The sequence below is a fragment of the Ochlerotatus camptorhynchus genome, unplaced genomic scaffold, assembly GCF_037179485.1.
Source record: "Ochlerotatus camptorhynchus isolate MF236.1 unplaced genomic scaffold, CSIRO-AGI_Acam_v1.1 ptg000062l, whole genome shotgun sequence".
Classification (NCBI taxonomy): Eukaryota; Metazoa; Arthropoda; class Insecta; order Diptera; family Culicidae; genus Ochlerotatus; species Ochlerotatus camptorhynchus.
The window spans coordinates 563,270-583,222 of record NW_027040552.1 but is presented as its reverse complement, the minus strand read 5'-3'; the positions used below and the strand labels follow the sequence as shown (position 1 = coordinate 583,222).

The following is a 19,953-nucleotide window of genomic DNA, read 5'->3' as shown; positions in this document are numbered from 1 at the left end:
CGGCCTTAAATGTACGAAAGTGATCTGAAAATACAAAATACTTCTATTCAACTTATTAAAAAAAAAGCACCTAAAACCAGATTCCAGGGCTTTAATTTCAAAACATGGTCTTCAATCGTGAAAATTTCTGAAATTACTTTTAAAAGCGTCCTGAAAACATTGAAAATAATCTTGAAAACATAAATTAGCCCGTCAAAAACAAAAACAGATTTTAAATGATAAAAAGGCTTAGCGTTGCCAAAATAGCCTTACATTTTGACGTAGAACTACGTCTGTGATTTCTATATGGGGGTACACTTTGTGAAAACCAAAAATGGAACATGTAACAAAATTTTGAAAGATTTTGAACGTTAATAACTCAGTTGTCCCTGGACCAATTTCAATAATTTTATCACCAATCGATCAGATATATTTCTACGCATCTGTTAAATTTAAGACTTTATTTTTTTCTTTCAAAATGTCACTATTGAAAATTGTACGAATGTGCAACTGTTGCTATGATAGTTAAAATTATCACCGATTGCCTGTGAAAAGCGATTTCCCTAACACAGATTTCAAAGCTGAATTCCACCCGGTCTCACCTACAATACAATCACCCCGTACATAATACAACAAAAGGCTGCCTGCAAGCAGCGAGCTACAGCCCACATGAGCATCCATAGAAGGAGGAAAAAGCCCCACCATTATTGATCGGAATCAGTAGCTCTTCGTGAGTCGCTGTGGGCATTCTTAGTCAAGCGCGTCATACTAAAGAGTATAAACAGAGAGAACTCCGCTTAAATTCCTATTCGTACGCAAAACACAAGCTTCTGCTGCAGGTTAACAAATAAGATTTATTATATAAGACCACGTAGTCCTACGTCACCATTGCGTACAACCCCATAGGGCTGCCCCTTGTAGTTTTTTAAAAGGTTTGATAACTAGGGTTGAAGATAATTAACTTGAAAACGACATTTCTTATAAAAATAATAATCTTAAATGGTCCTGGAACCTCCAAAAATGGCCCAAATAATTAAAAATGGCCAAGACTTTCTAAACTGGCTTTGTAAATCCAAACCCACCTGAAGGCAGCAGCTCGTGACCAACTGGTAGGTCGCGATCCATAGATTGATAAACGTGGCGCTAGAAGCAATATTGACTTAAAGCTTCTTCACAATTCGATCTAGATATGCTCTGACTCTGTACTCTGCACTCTGTACTCGATGTCTAGACGTCCTTTGAATTAGCACTGATTTTCCCTGGGTGGTAGTTTGGTGAACATGTCCAGTAAAACTTATGGAAAGTCTTCTGAATTTAACTTGGAATATCTCCTAGACTTGTTACTCTAGCTGTTGTCTGAATTTATTCATTCATATCCAGAATGTCTACACACTTAGAAGTAACTATTTTTACGCGAAACTTAATCCATCTTTGACGTAAACAAATATGTCATGTAAAGTTAAGTGTTCCGAAACCGAAACATACGCAACTTGACGAAAAGTGCGTTTGATTGAACTCGCTTATTTCATCTGATTTTCATGTCACTTGACTTGCCCGAGATGTCGCAGTCGCAATCAGGCTTAGGTCTTGTTGTCCTCTGCGGTCCGAAGAAGTCGTCTCCACTCTACTCGATCAATGGCCACACTTCGCCAGCCTCGTAGTCTGCGAAGGGTTCGCAGGTCGCCTTCCACTTGGTCGATTCACCTTGCCCGCTGCGCACCTCTTCTTCTTGTTCCTGTTGGGTCGCTTTCGAGATTTTTCACTGGGTCGTCGTGCGGCATTTTTACGACGTGCCCAGCCCACCCTAATCGACCTAATCTGCCATAGCTGATCTCGATCGATCTCGATTGCGTGTCGTATGCGGATTTGAACCTACCGCCACAATGCTCTGGTTTTTCTGCAGAGGCAGCGGCGATTATCGAAGCCGACCGACCAGCCCTAATCCTCACTGATTCACACAGCGTAGTTTCTGCTCTCCGATCCAACATGCCAACTCATCCGTGGATTCAGGGAATCATCAGACATGCCCCCCCCCCCCATCGCAGTATTCGCTTGGGTTCCGGGGCATTGTGGCATCACTGGAAACTCCGACGCTGACAGACTGGCCGGGGCGGAACCATCTGGTGCCACGTACACCGATGAAGTTCCCCTTCCGGACATCAAGCGATAGGTCGTAACTTCCATGCAGGCTAGGTGGCAAGAAGAATGGTTGGCAAACCAAGGACCGCATCTAAGGAAAATCAAGGAGAGCACGCGTCCATGGAAGGACCTTGGGAACCTGAAGGAGCAACGAGTCATCTCCAGGCTTCGCACAGGTCACACCCGGCTGTCACACGATTTCGGCGGAGGAGTTTTCCGCAAGACCTGCGTCGTCTGTAATATTCCAGCCACCGTGAAGCATATCCTCTGCATGTGTCCAAAGTACGAGCTCGTGCGGCAACACTACGGCCTTTCGGGGAATATCGGCGACATACTGGTCGACGAACCTTCGATCCTGGCTACCATGATCTCTTTCCTGAAGGACACTGGTTTGTTTTTCAATGTTTGATTCCTTCCTTCCAGGGCAACTCTACTGGACGGGGCCACCGCCTTCCACGGTGTTCGGATTAGTCAATAAGTTAACTCAATGTCAATGGTTTAGTTTGTTCTTCTGTGTTTCCCAAATTTTAAATGTCGTCCAACAAAAACTTTGGAAATTCCAACTGTGTTTTTTTCCCAAGACAGGCCTTATACCTCTGATATTTTTCCTGCAAAGTGAAGAACTAGCCAATGGCTAAAATTGACTAAAATAAAAAAAAATTATGCTTCGATCTCCAGTTAAATTTTTGTTCAGTATTCAATTGAAATGCTCTCAGAATTCCCTTGAGATTATTCTCACATTTGCTTAGCAGTTATGTTTAAATAATCTTCTCACCTTGGCATTCTCATAAAAATTGGCATTCTCACAGAAATACTTTGGAGCCATTCCATAGATTTTGTTTGAAGTTCTCCTCAAAACTAAAACGGAACTCCAGTCAGAACTCTCTTAGAATACTCCTTAGTTATGTCTGGATAATGGCATGAAATTCCTGAGTCATCAATATTTTCTTCTAGTCCATTAACCTTGAAAATGTTCTAAGATCCAGTATATTGATATTTGGTTTAAAATTTGGGACCTTGGAAAAAAATCAAAATCCGACGTTTCAGAATATTGAAAATTTCTTCAAACTAGGATTTGTCCTAACGGTCCAGGAATTGAAAATTTTATTCAGCCCTATACAAATTTCTTCTTTCAGAATCTGAGGATGATTTTGGAATTTTTATTAAATCTCACACTTTAGCGATCCCTTGATTTGTTTTCCGTCAATCTTGTTTTCCGTGCTGAGCAGGGGGGGGGGGGGAGAGGTAGCTCATCGATTCTTCCGGTTCGCCTTCTAGCATCGTGCTATAAGGTACCAGGCGATAACCAGGGTAGTTGATCGATAGCTCGATGACGTCATTTCGTTGACGTCTGCAATGGGAAATTCTCATAGCAGGCGTTGACGATGGGACGTTGTCGAGTTGTTGAATAGCAACTATCGTGGTAACTCACCGATTACCTGTCGATCTGCCAAATTTGGAAAGACATCTGCATTGAATTGTCTCATATAATAATATTCCGCCCACTATATCACAAGAAATTGCGAGTAGCTGAGTGGAATGGAGATAAGTTAAGCATTGGGTACAGGACCAAGTCTCCCCTGGGTGGTGCCAAAATATGAGCGCAATAGAATCATCAAGTTGCCATAAGGCACGGAATGAGACTATTGCATGGCTGGGTAGTCAAAGTCTTCCATTCGTTAGTCATTTCAGGTGGATTAGAACAGGTTTAGGTGGGCGTTGGCCAGATTTGGATTTTTCAGATGTAATCCTGGATAGGAACCTGTCATTGAATGTCGCGTGAAAGTGGAACTTAATGAAGGCCTAAGTACTTTTTCGTAGTTTTTAGTTTTCGGATTTGAAAGATCGTCGGTTGCAGCGGCCTGCTTACTGAGCAGAAAAACGCGGTCCCAGGTATCAAAGAGATTTATGGTAAAATCGCTTGTGTATCGTGTATTTTGCGAAACTCGTTGTTGTCGTTGGTTCCGGGTTTGAATGGATACACAAATTTGAGCAACGGTATTATGTGATATGAGGGGCTCGGTGGCCTTAGAACAACCGTTTTTGCTTACTGAGCAGAACATCATGAGTCTAATCTCAGGCCCATCCACATTCAAGATTCGTCAATCGTTTTATTTGTTAATATGATTACATGGTAATAACAGCAACTCGGTGATTAAAAAGGTGCTCGTCTGCCTAGTGGCAAACGTTTTTGCTTACTGAGCAGAAGACCGTGGGTTTAGTCCCAAGCTCCTGATCGTTAGGACATCAATTCAGCTTATCGTTTACCAAATCGAACCCTGCTGCAAACCCAACCCTCTTATCCAACATCCCAGTGATTCCTCGTGGAAGTCCAGAGGTGTTCTCGGCTTCCATCAAAGCGAGTGTCATGTCAACACAATCCTTCCCATTCCTTTCTTGACCTGTGTTCGGGCGCGGCCGGCGCTGGTATTGCCTAATTTAAGATCACCAGTTTTTACACATTGAGGATGATTGCTAGCCCCAAGCATCGTCTATTGGTTCTCTGTGTAATTACAGCTGATCTGGCAGTAACAGAGTAGCAACCGTGGGCGGTCAATCAAGCTCAAGCTCAAGCTCAATCTTGTTTTCCATGCTGAGCACCAATGCTACCGACGCCAGGGAGGCAGCTCCCACATCTGGACCCTACCTATCGACCCATCAACTCATGAACCAGGGACCAACGGCTTTACATCACTTCCGAAGGAAGGCATAATCAGAGATGTTATGCCTCAGAACATCCCGGCGGCGCCGACTGGGATTGAACCCAGGCCTGCTGGAGTGAGAGGCAATCACGCTTACCACAACTCCACCGGCGCCGCTCTTTTAACGATTCTTCAATCAACCAAATTAAAAAAAAATGTCTCGGATCTCCATTAATTCTATTTCAAAATTTCAAGTCTTCTAGGACAATTTTTGAGCACATTCAAGGCAATTCGAGAAGATCTCAAGGCACGGTTTCAAGGCACGATCTGAGGACTTCTTGAACATGTCCAAATACTAGAACATTCAAGACAATATTAAGGCAATCTAGGCTCTAGCTAGAGATTGTTTGAGTATGTTAAGGGAGTTTTCAAGCATGTGAAGAAGACTTCCAGGACAATCCCAGAATTCAACCAGTCATAATCAGTAGGGGCTTTAATGATAGAACCCATTTAGAGCCAATCAAAATTTAATCGATCTTCAGGGCCTGATCTGCCACCGTGCTTCTAAAGGTCTTGTATGTCAAAATCAAACTATATCCAAGCAGTATCGCTTAAGGCATTACAGGACAAAAACAACAAGGACATGTCCTGAAGAGGAACTGGGGTTCAATTCCCACAGGTTAATTCACAGAACCAGCTATAAGCGTGTTCAGAGAGAACTTTTAGAGCATATTTAGAGGGCACCTAGGGCAAGACCATAGCGCTTCAAGGGTAAGTTCACAGAACTGGATGTCCACGTTCAGAGGTATTCTAGAGCATGTCTACTAGACTTCCAGGATTCTGGATGAAAATGTCTTGTTTAGACAATTTCTAGTGGAATTCAAGACATGATCTGGCTCTGCTACCGACGCCAGGGAGGCAGCTCCCACATCTGGACCCTACCTATCGACCCATCAACTCATGAACCAGGGACCAACGGCTTTACATCACTTCCGAAGGAAGGCGTAATCAGAGATGTTATGCCTCAGAACATCCCGGCGGCGCCGACTGGGATTGAACCCAGGCCTGCTGGAGTGAGAGGCAATCACGCTTACCACAACTCCACCGGCGCCGCTCTTTTAACGATTCTTCAATCAACCAAATTAAAAAAAAATGTCTCGGATCTCCATTAATTCTATTTCAAAATTTCAAGTCTTCTAGGACAATTTTTGAGCACATTCAAGGCAATTCGAGAAGATCTCAAGGCACGGTTTCAAGGCACGATCTGAGGACTTCTTGAACATGTCCAAATACTAGAACATTCAAGACAATATTAAGGCAATCTAGGCTCTAGCTAGAGATTGTTTGAGTATGTTAAGGGAGTTTTCAAGCATGTGAAGAAGACTTCCAGGACAATCCCAGAATTCAACCAGTCATAATCAGTAGGGGCTTTAATGATAGAACCCATTTAGAGCCAATCAAAATTTAATCGATCTTCAGGGCCTGATCTGCCACCGTGCTTCTAAAGGTCTTGTATGTCAAAATCAAACTATATCCAAGCAGTATCGCTTAAGGCATTACAGGACAAAAACAACAAGGACATGTCCTGAAGAGGAACTGGGGTTCAATTCCCACAGGTTAATTCACAGAACCAGCTATAAGCGTGTTCAGAGAGAACTTTTAGAGCATATTTAGAGGGCACCTAGGGCAAGACCATAGCGCTTCAAGGGTAAGTTCACAGAACTGGATGTCCACGTTCAGAGGTATTCTAGAGCATGTCTACTAGACTTCCAGGATTCTGGATGAAAATGTCTTGTTTAGACAATTTCTAGTGGAATTCAAGACATGATCTGGCTCTGCTACCGACGCCAGGGAGGCAGCTCCCACATCTGGACCCTACCTATCGACCCATCAACTCATGAACCAGGGACCAACGGCTTTACATCACTTCCGAAGGAAGGCGTAATCAGAGATGTTATGCCTCAGAACATCCCGGCGGCGCCGACTGGGATTGAACCCAGGCCTGCTGGAGTGAGAGGCAATCACGCTTACCACAACTCCACCGGCGCCGCTCTTTTAACGATTCTTCAATCAACCAAATTAAAAAAAAATGTCTCGGATCTCCATTAATTCTATTTCAAAATTTCAAGTCTTCTAGGACAATTTTTGAGCACATTCAAGGCAATTCGAGAAGATCTCAAGGCACGGTTTCAAGGCACGATCTGAGGACTTCTTGAACATGTCCAAATACTAGAACATTCAAGACAATATTAAGGCAATCTAGGCTCTAGCTAGAGATTGTTTGAGTATGTTAAGGGAGTTTTCAAGCATGTGAAGAAGACTTCCAGGACAATCCCAGAATTCAACCAGTCATAATCAGTAGGGGCTTTAATGATAGAACCCATTTAGAGCCAATCAAAATTTAATCGATCTTCAGGGCCTGATCTGCCACCGTGCTTCTAAAGGTCTTGTATGTCAAAATCAAACTATATCCAAGCAGTATCGCTTAAGGCATTACAGGACAAAAACAACAAGGACATGTCCTGAAGAGGAACTGGGGTTCAATTCCCACAGGTTAATTCACAGAACCACCTATAAGCGTGTTCAGAGAGAACTTTTAGAGCATATTTAGAGGGCACCTAGGGCAAGACCATAGCGCTTCAAAGGTAAGTTCACAGAACTGGATGTCCACGTTCAGAGGTATTCTAGAGCATGTCTACTAGACTTCCAGGATTCTGGATGAAAATGTCTTGTTTAGACAATTTCTAGTGGAATTCAAGACATGATCTGGCTCTGCTACCGACGCCAGGGAGGCAGCTCCCACATCTGGACCCTACCTATCGACCCATCAACTCATGAACCAGGGACCAACGGCTTTACATCACTTCCGAAGGAAGGCGTAATCAGAGATGTTATGCCTCAGAACATCCCGGCGGCGCCGACTGGGATTGAACCCAGGCCTGCTGGAGTGAGAGGCAATCACGCTTACCACAACTCCACCGGCGCCGCTCTTTTAACGATTCTTCAATCAACCAAATTAAAAAAAAATGTCTCGGATCTCCATTAATTCTATTTCAAAATTTCAAGTCTTCTAGGACAATTTTTGAGCACATTCAAGGCAATTCGAGAAGATCTCAAGGCACGGTTTCAAGGCACGATCTGAGGACTTCTTGAACATGTCCAAATACTAGAACATTCAAGACAATATTAAGGCAATCTAGGCTCTAGCTAGAGATTGTTTGAGTATGTTAAGGGAGTTTTCAAGCATGTGAAGAAGACTTCCAGGACAATCCCAGAATTCAACCAGTCATAATCAGTAGGGGCTTTAATGATAGAACCCATTTAGAGCCAATCAAAATTTAATCGATCTTCAGGGCCTGATCTGCCACCGTGCTTCTAAAGGTCTTGTATGTCAAAATCAAACTATATCCAAGCAGTATCGCTTAAGGCATTACAGGACAAAAACAACAAGGACATGTCCTGAAGAGGAACTGGGGTTCAATTCCCACAGGTTAATTCACAGAACCAGCTATAAGCGTGTTCAGAGAGAACTTTTAGAGCATATTTAGAGGGCACCTAGGGCAAGACCATAGCGCTTCAAGGGTAAGTTCACAGAACTGGATGTCCACGTTCAGAGGTATTCTAGAGCATGTCTACTAGACTTCCAGGATTCTGGATGAAAATGTCTTGTTTAGACAATTTCTAGTGGAATTCAAGACATGATCTGGCTCTGGTTTAGTTTAGTAGACTATCAGAGTGTACTCAGAGGGCTCGCAAAGCAACGTTAGGCGGTTCAAAACTCTGTACGGGATATTTGAGGATACGTTGAATAACTTTCGGATCCTTTCAAGCGAAACGGGGTCGGGAATTTGAAAAAATCTACCAGGAAAATAATCTTGTTAGTATGATTTCAATAGCTTCTGAATTTCACAAAGTTGATAATGGCACAAGTTTTAACAAACCGTTTATTTTAAAAATCTGTTCAAAGCTGATCATTTCGTCCAAACTCATACTTCCATTTACAAATTTGATGCAAGATGAACAATATTTTCCTTCATTTGGGAAATGTATTGCGTATTTGTCGTTATTTTCATTAAATTTTACGAATCGATTGGATTCGGCGACGATAGCTTAGTGCTCTACGTTAATGGTAGAATTCAGCGAAAATTGACAGCTGAGCGAAACGGGGGGAAGATGATCATTTTTTACCGAGTTGGGAGGAAATGCTATACTAATATCAACGTGAAGCTTTTAGTGCGATAATGTATTAGCTAGAGAAATTTCTGAAAAGGATAGGTTGATAGTTCCGCTAGAGTACGGCAGTTTTAAAATTGAATTGAGCGAAGGGCCATTAATGCCACAATACTAATCAAATGTGCGCTCTTTTACCTTACTCATACGTTGATGGATGAGAGGATTTGAGGTATGTCCTCAAATCCACAGGCAACAGAGTGTGCATTTGACTTGCTCATATACTGGCTGTGCCTGTGGAATAGATCTAGCGACATTTATAAATACCTAGAGCTCCACGTTACCGAAAGCATTTCCAGGCGTTGGTTTATTATAATGCAACTCTTATTTACCCAACTTCTCAAGTCACCTCAGAGAGAAGCAGAAGGGTGGTGTTGCGTGCTGTACCATCATCAGCATTGTTGTCGGCTGCTCCCAATTTGAGTTGTTACATTCAATCAACGTGTTTTGTTCTTCGCAACGTGGGCTTTAGGTAGTGACAAACGTTGCTAGAACTATTCCACATCCGCAGACAGTATTTGAGCAAGTCAAACGCGCACTCTTTTGCCTGTGGATTTGAGGACATACCGCAAATCCCCTCATAGATCAAAGAATGAATTAGGTAAAGGAGTGCGCATTTGATTAGTATTGTCGCATTAATGGCCCTTCGCTCAATTTCAACTTCTGTTCAATTTTAACACTGCCTTACTCTAGCGGAACTTTCAACCTATCCTCTTCAGAACTTTCTCTAACTAATAAATTGTCGCACAGACAAACAGACGTAACTCTTCATTGAGTATCTTCGTTCGCGCATTTAACGGTTGATTTGAATATTATCAGTTCCGCGAACTACTCGCCGCAGCGCTGGCATCGGATAACTTTGACGTTTCTATACATTCTATAGAAGTTTAAGGAATATTGTTTGCGAGTTAGCGAGCAAGCTTATTTCCGCGAGAAGCCAGAGCGATGTCGTTACTGAGGTCCTATGTTTTGAGATACTATGTTTTCAAGAAAAACTTTTTCAAGGAGTTACGTCAGTTTGTCTGTGCTAAAAGCATCATGTTAATATTAGTGTAGCATTTCCTTCCAACACTGAAAATCGTAAACTTCACGTATGAAGTAACAAAACACTTTGATGAGTGATGAGTGATGATGAGTGCAGAATAATGCTGGACTTGATTTGAAAGTAGTCCGTACTAGCTCTTGAAATCTTCTGGACAACCCCTTGAAAGTACTAGATGTACTAGGAACATTCAGGATCTTGAAAATATGTATAGGACCTAGAAGTTGGTTTTAATATTGATATCGAATCAATTAATTCTCGTAGCTACATAAATAATCTAGCCAACTGTTAGCTAGCTCTTATTAAGTTTAGCTATATAGTATTTATAACAAAGTTTCCATCTTATCCAGCAATTCAAATTAACATTTTACGTTCGATTGTATTCCCCCTGACAAATCAAGTGACCGATTTTACGACTGCAACCCGTCCTCGCGTGCGTTCAAATCACTTTCCCATCCTCACGGTCACCGACAGACACAGAATACTCCTAAATCATTGCCCTCTCGTGCTATCCAGCAGAATGTCAGTCAGTGCGCGACTGCAGCAGCTCGTGTAAATTTTAATTAAAATTCCAAACTACGTGCCCGATTGCCAATTCTTGCTGCCGGCTGGCAATATCCGTGCCAGTGTGAGTACCATTTTTACGTTCGTCGGACATAGACTGATTACCATGTTTACCAGTTGTCATTGCAATCGCCATCATCAGCAACAGCAGCAGCCGCAAATCTATTAGTGTTTATCTACAAAAAAAATTCCGCTGTCATCACGCGGGAAACGTGCTCCCGCCCGGATCAACACGTGCCGATTTTCTATCTCTACCTGAAAGCTTCTCTTCGCCCTCGTCGTCATGACGGTGAAATTGTACGAAGCATTGGTAGTATCAGGAACAGCAGAACAGTTCCGATCGGCCGAATATGGCAGCAATGGGACGGTGGCGGAGGCCTTCCAAGGTAAATTTGATGTTGACGTTTGTATTCTAGCAAAAATGCGAGTTAAATGTACGGTTACCATAAAAATATCATTCGATAACCATAAATTGTATGATTTGTTGTGGTTCCCTAAAGGTTCCTTTTGAATTCCTGAAACAACAGACTGACACATTTTGAGATTGTGATTCAACTATAATATTACCATATACAGTATCATCTGGCATCTTTTTAGTCGTTATTGAGAAAACTTATACCCAGTAGGCTGTTAATCAACTGTATCAACGAAGTTTTCCTTAGCAATTTAGTTGTTTATGTTTTCATCATCACAGCATCGGATTAAAAATATTTACAATTTTGTCGGACTAAGAAGGGGTAACTATACAATAACCATAAGATGTCCAATCAAACATTAAAATTCTACGTTTTTCTCCATGGTTATCCATGGTTATCGCATTATGCCGCATTATGACACTTTTGTTCCGCATTTCCGCGCCGGTTCCGCCTTCAAAAGTGGCACAGAAAAATCCTACTATTACATAACCTCACACCTCACTAGCATTGAGCTCCCATCGGCCCTCCATTTTTACATTTCGCTTTTGTCTTCCGAGCGCCAAAAAATTACACCCGACAAAGCATAGGCGTCGGCCAATTTTCTCCTCCCACCGCGCACAGTGGGACGAAATAAAAAAAAAGTGGGACATGGCAATTTGCGATGTAACTATTGAGTGTAGCATTTTGATGTCTGGTAGAATGTTTCTTCATTTGAGTGGTGAAAATACACTCACTCCGATAACAAAAAATAAGCTTTTTTGTGTCTTGTAGAAATTTGTGGAAATCTATGGAAACATTGTAGTTGAAGTAATTTCAAGAAACCTTATCCAAGACGACAATTTTCCATCTTTCAACTGGACGAAGTTATAGGGTGAAAATGGAGTTCAAGCGGTAGTACCCCCTTAATAAGTGTTTTTGTATTATAACTTTTTTTTTTTGAGTTTTTCATTTTTTTCTATGTTCTACACAGTTGTAAGTACTTTGAAAATGCGCATTTTTGCTTAAGTAAGTAAATCGGATTTACGATCGTTTTATAGTTTTTTGATACTATCTGTAAGGGGGTGTATCTTGCAGGTTAGCAGGTATTAGCAGCTAATCTGAACGTAATTTTGTTCAACAACTTATACCCTACTGTTACATATACAGTTCATAGTTTTGCTGTTTTCATGACCATTTCTACAGGTATTTACATTACAAATATTGCTCAAATGTAGACTTAGATTGAGAACACTATACCAAATAACTTTGTCGAACCTGCAATCCATCCTAATGTACATACTTGGAAAAATAATCATGAAAGCAGCAATACGTATCCCTTGCATCCCTCTATAAACTGTATATGTAACAGTAGGGTATAAGTTGCTGAACAAAATTACGTTGAGATTAGCTGCTAATACCTGCTAACCTGCAAGATACACCCCCTTATAGTTAGTATCAAAAAACTATAAAACGATCGTAAATCCTTTAAACGAAGAAATAGCGATTTACTTCCTTTAGCAAAAATGTGCATTTTTAGAGTACTTACAACTTTGTAGAACATAGGAAAAATTGAAAAACTCAAACAAAAAAGTTATGATATAAAAACGCTTTTTAAGGGGGTACTATCGTTTGTACGCCATTTTCACCCTATAACTTCGTTCACTTGCGAGATAGAAAATTGTCGTCTTGGACAAAATTTCTTAAAATGATGTCATCTACAATGTTTCCATAGAGATGTTCATCGATTTTAACAAGACATAAAAAAAGCTATTTTTTATATCAGAGTGTAAATGGGGCTTAAGAAAAAAAAATCACCACTCAAAAAATGTAGAAACACTTCAACCAGACATCAAAATGCCACACTCAAGGGCCATGTCCCACTTTTTTTTTTATTTCGTCCCACTGTGCGCCGGTCGCTCCCGAATAAAGGCGCAGTTATTATTAGAAACCATACAAATTGACCGAGACCAACTGAGGACGACAGACGACCTTATGCAATATCCGCGGGTAGGTACTTTCTTCGGTTGGCGCTGTTGGTGCCGCTGCTCAGCTGAAGTTCATGGGACATTAACTTCCTTTCCCTCCGGGCTTTGGTGGCGGCACGCAGCAGTGCCGTGGAATCGGAACCGACAGCAATGAATAATGTTCGGTCACAACACGGTCGGTGTACATATGTAGTGGACTGCTGTTCATCGGTGATTAATCGGTGGAATATTGGCACCTTTTCGGGCGGTTTTGGGGAGAAAGGAGCTGAACATTGTGTAATCTCCCGCAGACCGTGGAATGGTCATTAGTGCAAAATGCAGCGATCGTCGAATATGTTGGTCAGTTGGACGACGGCGGAGGCGATGACAGTTGAGGTGATTGTTTGGTTTTAACGAGTCACATCGTTTGGTGGTCGTCAGTAGGTTGTGTAAGTTGGACATACTAAGTTGGAGGGTGACTAAGTTGCAGCGAAAGTTGGTGAAGCTTGACGCTTGCGATCGACTTTGGTGAATAGCGGAAATCGATCGTAAGGTGATGAATGTGTGAATGAAAATTATAGGTACTTGCTGCTCGACGCCGTTCGGATCGAGCGAAGAAAACGATTTCCAAAGTATGCTTTTATCACTTATCACTAATAACAAACGACTTACATTCAGTTTTCCTCCAAACAAATACTTCTACTCTCACTGTCAACACTTCTATGCTTGGTTTTTAGGTCCTATGTTGTATATATTAAATTATGAGCTTAATTAACTACCGAAATACAAACAAACAGCGGCAAATACCACCGGAACAAATCACAACTTGGCACACATCTAATCAACGAAAATCCATAATAGCAAAAGTACATCAAAATTCTGCATGACTTTCTCAATATTCACGTATTAACCATAGAGGGAGAATTTCGAGATGTTTATTTCAAGTTTCAACTTCAATCTTCAAACTCTCAGTATTTGGTATGATCACCCTTTGCTTTCAACACAGCTTCCAATCGACGTGACATACTTTCAACGAGCTTTTGTAGATATCCTGAATCGATATTCTCCCACGCTGTTTCGAGGGCTTCAAAATAGGCGTTTTTGTTGGAGACCAATGCTTTGTCCACTTCATTGTGCAAGTTACACCACAAATTCTCAATCGAGTGTTCTAATCCGGTAAGATTTGAAAAAAATTCAACTCGAGGTTGACTACACCATCCATACCCGCGGCCTTCATGCTTCTAACAGCTGCTATCACCTCATCCGCCGATATTCTACTATCATCATGCACTGTGGTGTGGGGTGTCAGCGACTCTAGACAATGCCTCCAGTACGGCAGGATCATGGGGGCTCACCATGGTTTGGCCAAGATTATGTGAAATCACAAAATGTTGGCCAAGATCATTGGCCTTTTCAACTGGGATTATGAGTAGGGATGGGTCCAAGTTCTGGTCAACAAAGGAAAGCAGAGGGATCGGTCTCGACTTATTTTTCAAAATTTTGGTCATCTTCCAAAATGGTTTTGCACAATCTGGGAGAGAGCAAATCTTGTTGCAAAATCGTTATTTCTGATTTCCACCATCTTGGCCTGGATAATTTTGGTTACCCTATTGACATTGTTCTTCAAGTGGGGCAGCCCAGAACGTTGGAACTGCCTGCAAATGGTGTTACGGAGCCTGATAAGATCTTTGGTTGGGCTGTCAAGGTTCAGAGTATGACTCACCTGTCTGGATGCTGGTACGTGTTGATCCCTGGCACGGGATATCGCCTCTTCAATGGTTTGCAGACACTGATCGACTTCTTCGAACGACTCCGGTAGGACGTCGTAATCGATTGCTGTGTCCACATAGCGCTGATACTGCTGCCAGTTGACACGATTGTAATTTTTCCGGGAAACTTGAAAACTATTGGCCGAGGAACCTACTTCGGCCACCACCGGATAGTGGTCCGAGCTCAGTTCCTGATAGGCGATAGGTTGAGAGATGTTATCGCCAATGTTGCTGATGAAGATGCCGATGGTGGCATGAGCTCCGGATCGACTCAACCGGGTGGGAGTGTCCGGACACAGAATGTTGTAGTGGGCTTCCTGCAGATCGTTGTATAAGATTGTGCCGTTCTGGTTTCGCCGACTATTGCCCCAGGCTTGATGCTTGGCGTTCAGGTCGCCAGCGATGACGAAATTTTGCCGCCCTCGTGTTAGCTTGATGATGTCTCTTCGGAGGTCTGCGGCCGAGCCGTCCCTAATGTTGGGCTTGCAGTGCTGTATGCAGCGTTAGTAAATATGAGAATGAGAAAAAAAGAGAATGGTAGAGAAAGAGAGAGATAGAGCGAAAACGAGTTAGAAAAGGGTTCCGAGTTACGGTACCCTCCGAGGGTAAAGGAGAGTAGTCTGTATTTAAAATGTAATCTGATTTCAACGTCAAGTTTTAGAAATATTTATCACAATTGATCTTTTCTTCATGTTGGGAAGATCTTGAAGATTTACATTTACAACTAGGTTTTGGAAATTATCCTTGTTTCGACTTATGCTACCATTGCCATTTGTGGGCTTCGTTGTTGAGCGGTTAGCGGTATCACCCGTCGTTCAGGGTGAGGGTTCGATTGCCGATTCAGCCGATGGAACTTTTCGCAACCAGGAAATTTCCATACTGGTCTACTGGGTGTTGTGTTTGTCCGTTGTCTAGTGTTAAGGGTTCAGTCTGTACAACTTCCGATTGAAGGTGGTGTCAGTTGTCTTATTGCCATTTCCAATCATCGTTATGTCTCTTTCAGCGTAAACGTTTACAACTTCCTAATTAATGATTAATTCTGTTGTTTCCATGAATATAGGGTTCATGACCCAGGAAAATTCACAAACACTAGGAAGGCGGGGGCCTCATAGCCTAGTCAGTAAAGGCACGGTATTACCAAACCGGAGGCGGCGGGTTCGATTCCCGGTTCGATTCCCGGTCCGGTTGAGGGAATCTTTCGGGTTGGAAATTTTCTCGACGTCCCTGGACATATAGTATCATCACAGAACAGATAGGTAACTCAGAGCAAACGGTTTCATCTGAAAATGAGTTCATGCTTTTCATGTAATTTTGGCTATTCCTTTCTATTTTCATGTCGCAGTGCACATGATGATTTTAAATCTTGTATTAATTGGTATAATTACCGCTAAAACATTTTGCTTACAGTACGCTCCTAATTGTTTGAACATGCAAAATTAAATTTTCTTTTTTTTTTCAATGCTTGGTCAAAACAATCGTTATTGACGTAATTCTAGTGGTTTTGTTTGAATACGTGAATAGGATATTACATTGCTTTGCATAAAATCACTTTTAGTATCACAATTTGTTTGAACCAATTATAAACATATTTGATGGGATGTTGGTGAAATGTCTCGTTTTTAAATATGGTGATTGCAAATGTGTTTGTGTAACAACTATGTATGTATGTACAACTATGCTACTTGCTGTTCTGACTCTGTATGATAATAATAAGGTTCGATGCCTCCGCCATTTAACCATTCATGGTCAGGCAATTTGTTTATTTTTTGTTCAATTCAACTAAACAACAACGAAAACGCAACGTAAAAGTTTAAAGTCCGTGTGCGGACAAAATGATATAGTTCAAAAGATCTGGAGTCTCAGAATTTTTGACAGATAAAACCTGCCGTAATACGTGATGTTATCATATACCGTAAGTGGGGGTGACATTGGGCCAAAAATAAAACATGTTTAGTTTTGAAAATATCTGGAATATATAGAAAATGATGACTAAATCATGTTGTTTGCACTCCTGGGGTAAAGCGTATATAACATTATAATGTTGTTTTGTTTAAAAAGTGTTCAAACGTTAAGTGCCATAAATACCTTAAAAAAGCGTTGTTTAAAATTGTCCATTGATAATCAAATATTTTAACACACTTTTATGTGGATAGACATGGATTAAACGTGATCCTTATTCATGTATACGATTGACATTATGATCATTTACAAATGTACTCCTAATAGTTACATTGCATTTACTTATTTTGATTTATGGTCAAATATATTTTTTTGGCCCAAAGTCACCCCTCATAAGGATTTTCAATGGTCCAGTTTTTGATTTTGATTTAAATCAACCATCTCTTCAACAGTCGTAAATACATTGTTGATGAATATATTCGCATGCTTAAAACTAGTTGAAAATTGAAAATGTGAATTTGATAAGGAACGGAACTTAAAATTGTGTGTTTTTGGCACTATTTACCCCCCAACTTACGGTACTATCTTCTTTTTTGCGCGTTCATCAAGTGCACCAGCGCGACTGTTGGAAGTTTAATAGTTTGCGGGTCACGACTGCGTGTATTATTTGTAATTTACGTCATGTTAAATAGCCCCAAAAATTAACTTTTAAAACAAAACTAAAATCTGACTGCATTGACACCCTCTTGTGTGCAATATCTAATTTCAAATACTTTTTGATGAATTTCTACTCATGTTTATTCCTTAAATTCATAAATCCTCTAATAAGCTAAAGCTATACAAATATGCTAATAAAGATCATGACATGTGTCAAATAAGCTGTGCATGCATAATATAATTATAATCCGTTGCGTTTGGCTTTTCAATACTAGCAATCTATAGTAAAAACTTAATTTAACGTACTTTAATAAAACGGTAAAGTTTTCATTTGATTCACATGATCAAAATATTAGGATAGTACTGTACGATTCTTGTTGTCAATTATACCAGTACCAGCAATGCCAGATTGAAAGAAACCCCTCACCATCCCTCTCCAAAGGGGGAGTTTGGTAAAGAGAGATGAAAAACCGATTTGTACCTTCCTTAAAAGTTGTCCTAGCTCGCTATTCTAATATCTATATGCAATCTTCACACTGCCGTACTCTAACGGAACTATCAACTCTATGCTTTCATCTACTCCATCTATCGTATAAAAATTACCACTACAGTCTGTTATTTGAAATTAGCATCTTCAACTATTTGAATATGTTTTATTCCAAATGTGTTTTTGAATATCAAAGTGTACGGAATTATGATAATCGTACTTGAATTAGCAGAAAAATCATAAATACAGTTTTTCTTTGATGTGATCGTCTCACTCCACAATTAGCATTTTACTTAACCTTTGCTTTTGCAGGAAGCATTGATGAAATCTGTGGATAGGAAGTGATCTGAGCATACAAAAATATTTCGAGTGGCTTGGCTTGAAATGTAAAATATTTTACGTAGAGTGATTCGCTAGCGTTAGATTTTTCCAGCATCTAGAATTGAGATTTAGATGTGTCGCCCCTCGATAATGTCACTATTACTAAACAAAAAATTCTCATTCCAAGAAGCAATGTTTGAAGAGAATTTGCCGATTTTTCTAAAATCTCCATACTGCAAAACAGCTTGCCACACAATTATGCTAATGTAAAATGATACGGCATTGAAAGCTCTCAATAAATAACTGTGGAAGTGCATCTAGAACACTAAGCTTAGAGCACGCAATAAGCTTATATGCGATAAGCAATAATTTTAAATGCGAAGTAGAAGAAGAAGAAGCATGTCAGGCATAACATTTGATAACGGCACAAAAGCATTTGTAAACAAACTTTCTAAGGTCCTTTACACGCGAACCAAAGTACGCCCACGCAAACCAATACCACTTTCGGAGAGGTGATAGTTGCCCCCCTTTGGTTCGCGTGTAAAGGGCCTTAGAAAGTGTGTTTACAAATGCTTTTGTGTCGTTATCAAATGTTATGCCTGATGTAATCTAAAAAATGAATAAGTTGTTCTATAATTGCTTATCTTTTGACAGATACGCGTATTTCGTCTACTACTTGCAGACTTCATCAGTGCCAAGTACTCAACACCACTGAAGAATCCATCTTTTATCTACGAGTTATATACTAATCAATAGGTACTAAAAATCAGCAGGTATCCACTGCCATGTCAAAATTTACCTTACCAGGTACCTAAATTCAGTCTCCAACAGGTAGATGCATGGTACGATGTGTTGTTTTAGGTAGCATGCTAAAGAGCCTCGAGTATCCGTTTCCTTGATCTCTATTAAGCAATGTTGATGGATTATGTTTAAATATTTCTAGACTTTCAGCTACGTCTAGCGGGAATCCAGGCCACTTCAACCAAATTTTCCGTGCAAAATTCCTAAATTTCCCATAGGAACTCGAAGTTCTTTCCTAGCTCGTTGATCGCAAATATCTATTTAGAACCAGTTTATTGTTACTCCCTCTCTCTCTTTCTCTCTAATTATCTTCTATACCTTCTCATTCTCATATTCACTCACGCTGCATCTATCGCAGCAAGGATAGTGATTTCGATGTATCAATATGTAAGCGGAAGTCCATATGCGGGAACATCGCTACGGCATATATTTTTAGAACGAGTGAAAAGATCGTAAAATGGACAAAATTTTAGCCCTTAAAGTTCCCAAAATCACGTGTTTACTTATAAAGCATATATTTTATTTTGAAATAGCTCATTGTTCGACATTTTGGACTTAGACCCCTTGCGCCACCTCTAAATGACAATGAAAAGTTCAATTTTTGATATGTTACTTAATGAGTCCCAATAATCATTTTCCACACGGGAAAACATGTCCCCGCACGATTTTTAGAAATAAGCCCCACCCTACCCCAACATTCAGTCAGAAAACTTACAGGCATCTTCCAAATAAGCCTCAATGTTCCATTTTTGTTTGTTTATCAAATGTTAAATGTAGTCCTCTATATCCGTAATATACGCGCGAGGCTCAAACCTTTGTAGACTAATTAAAATTACTTGTTTTTTATAACTACTACTATTGCATCAACTATTAAGAATACATCTTCGCCATCGTGGCGAACAAAAGAGTTTTTGCAGTGCTGCAATCATTATTAAAACGTCATTGTGACAGCTACCCATACAAAATAATCCGTGAAAAACTTCGTCAAGATACATAATTTGTCAATGCATGAAAAGAAATGAATTACCTAGATAATTGTTCAAAAGACAGATTTAAAATGCAAT

General features: G+C 40.6%; 1 protein-coding gene across 4 annotated transcripts in view; it reads left to right on the top strand.

The window, feature by feature from the left end:
- Positions 1-19,953, top strand: part of LOC135696869 (T-box protein H15) — a 433,864-nt gene that overhangs the window by 219,262 nt on the left and 194,649 nt on the right. The window contains exon 1 of one of the 4 annotated variants that reach the window (XM_065216409.1): positions 10,566-10,982. The exons of 2 other annotated variants lie outside the window; for them this stretch is intronic. In XM_065216409.1, the coding sequence (XP_065072481.1) occupies positions 10,880-10,982 (103 nt within the window). In that variant the 5' untranslated portion in view covers positions 10,566-10,879. Of the gene's footprint in view, positions 1-10,565; positions 10,983-19,953 lie in introns of those variants that run through there. One more of the 4 variants, XM_065216410.1, reaches the window with a different exon arrangement.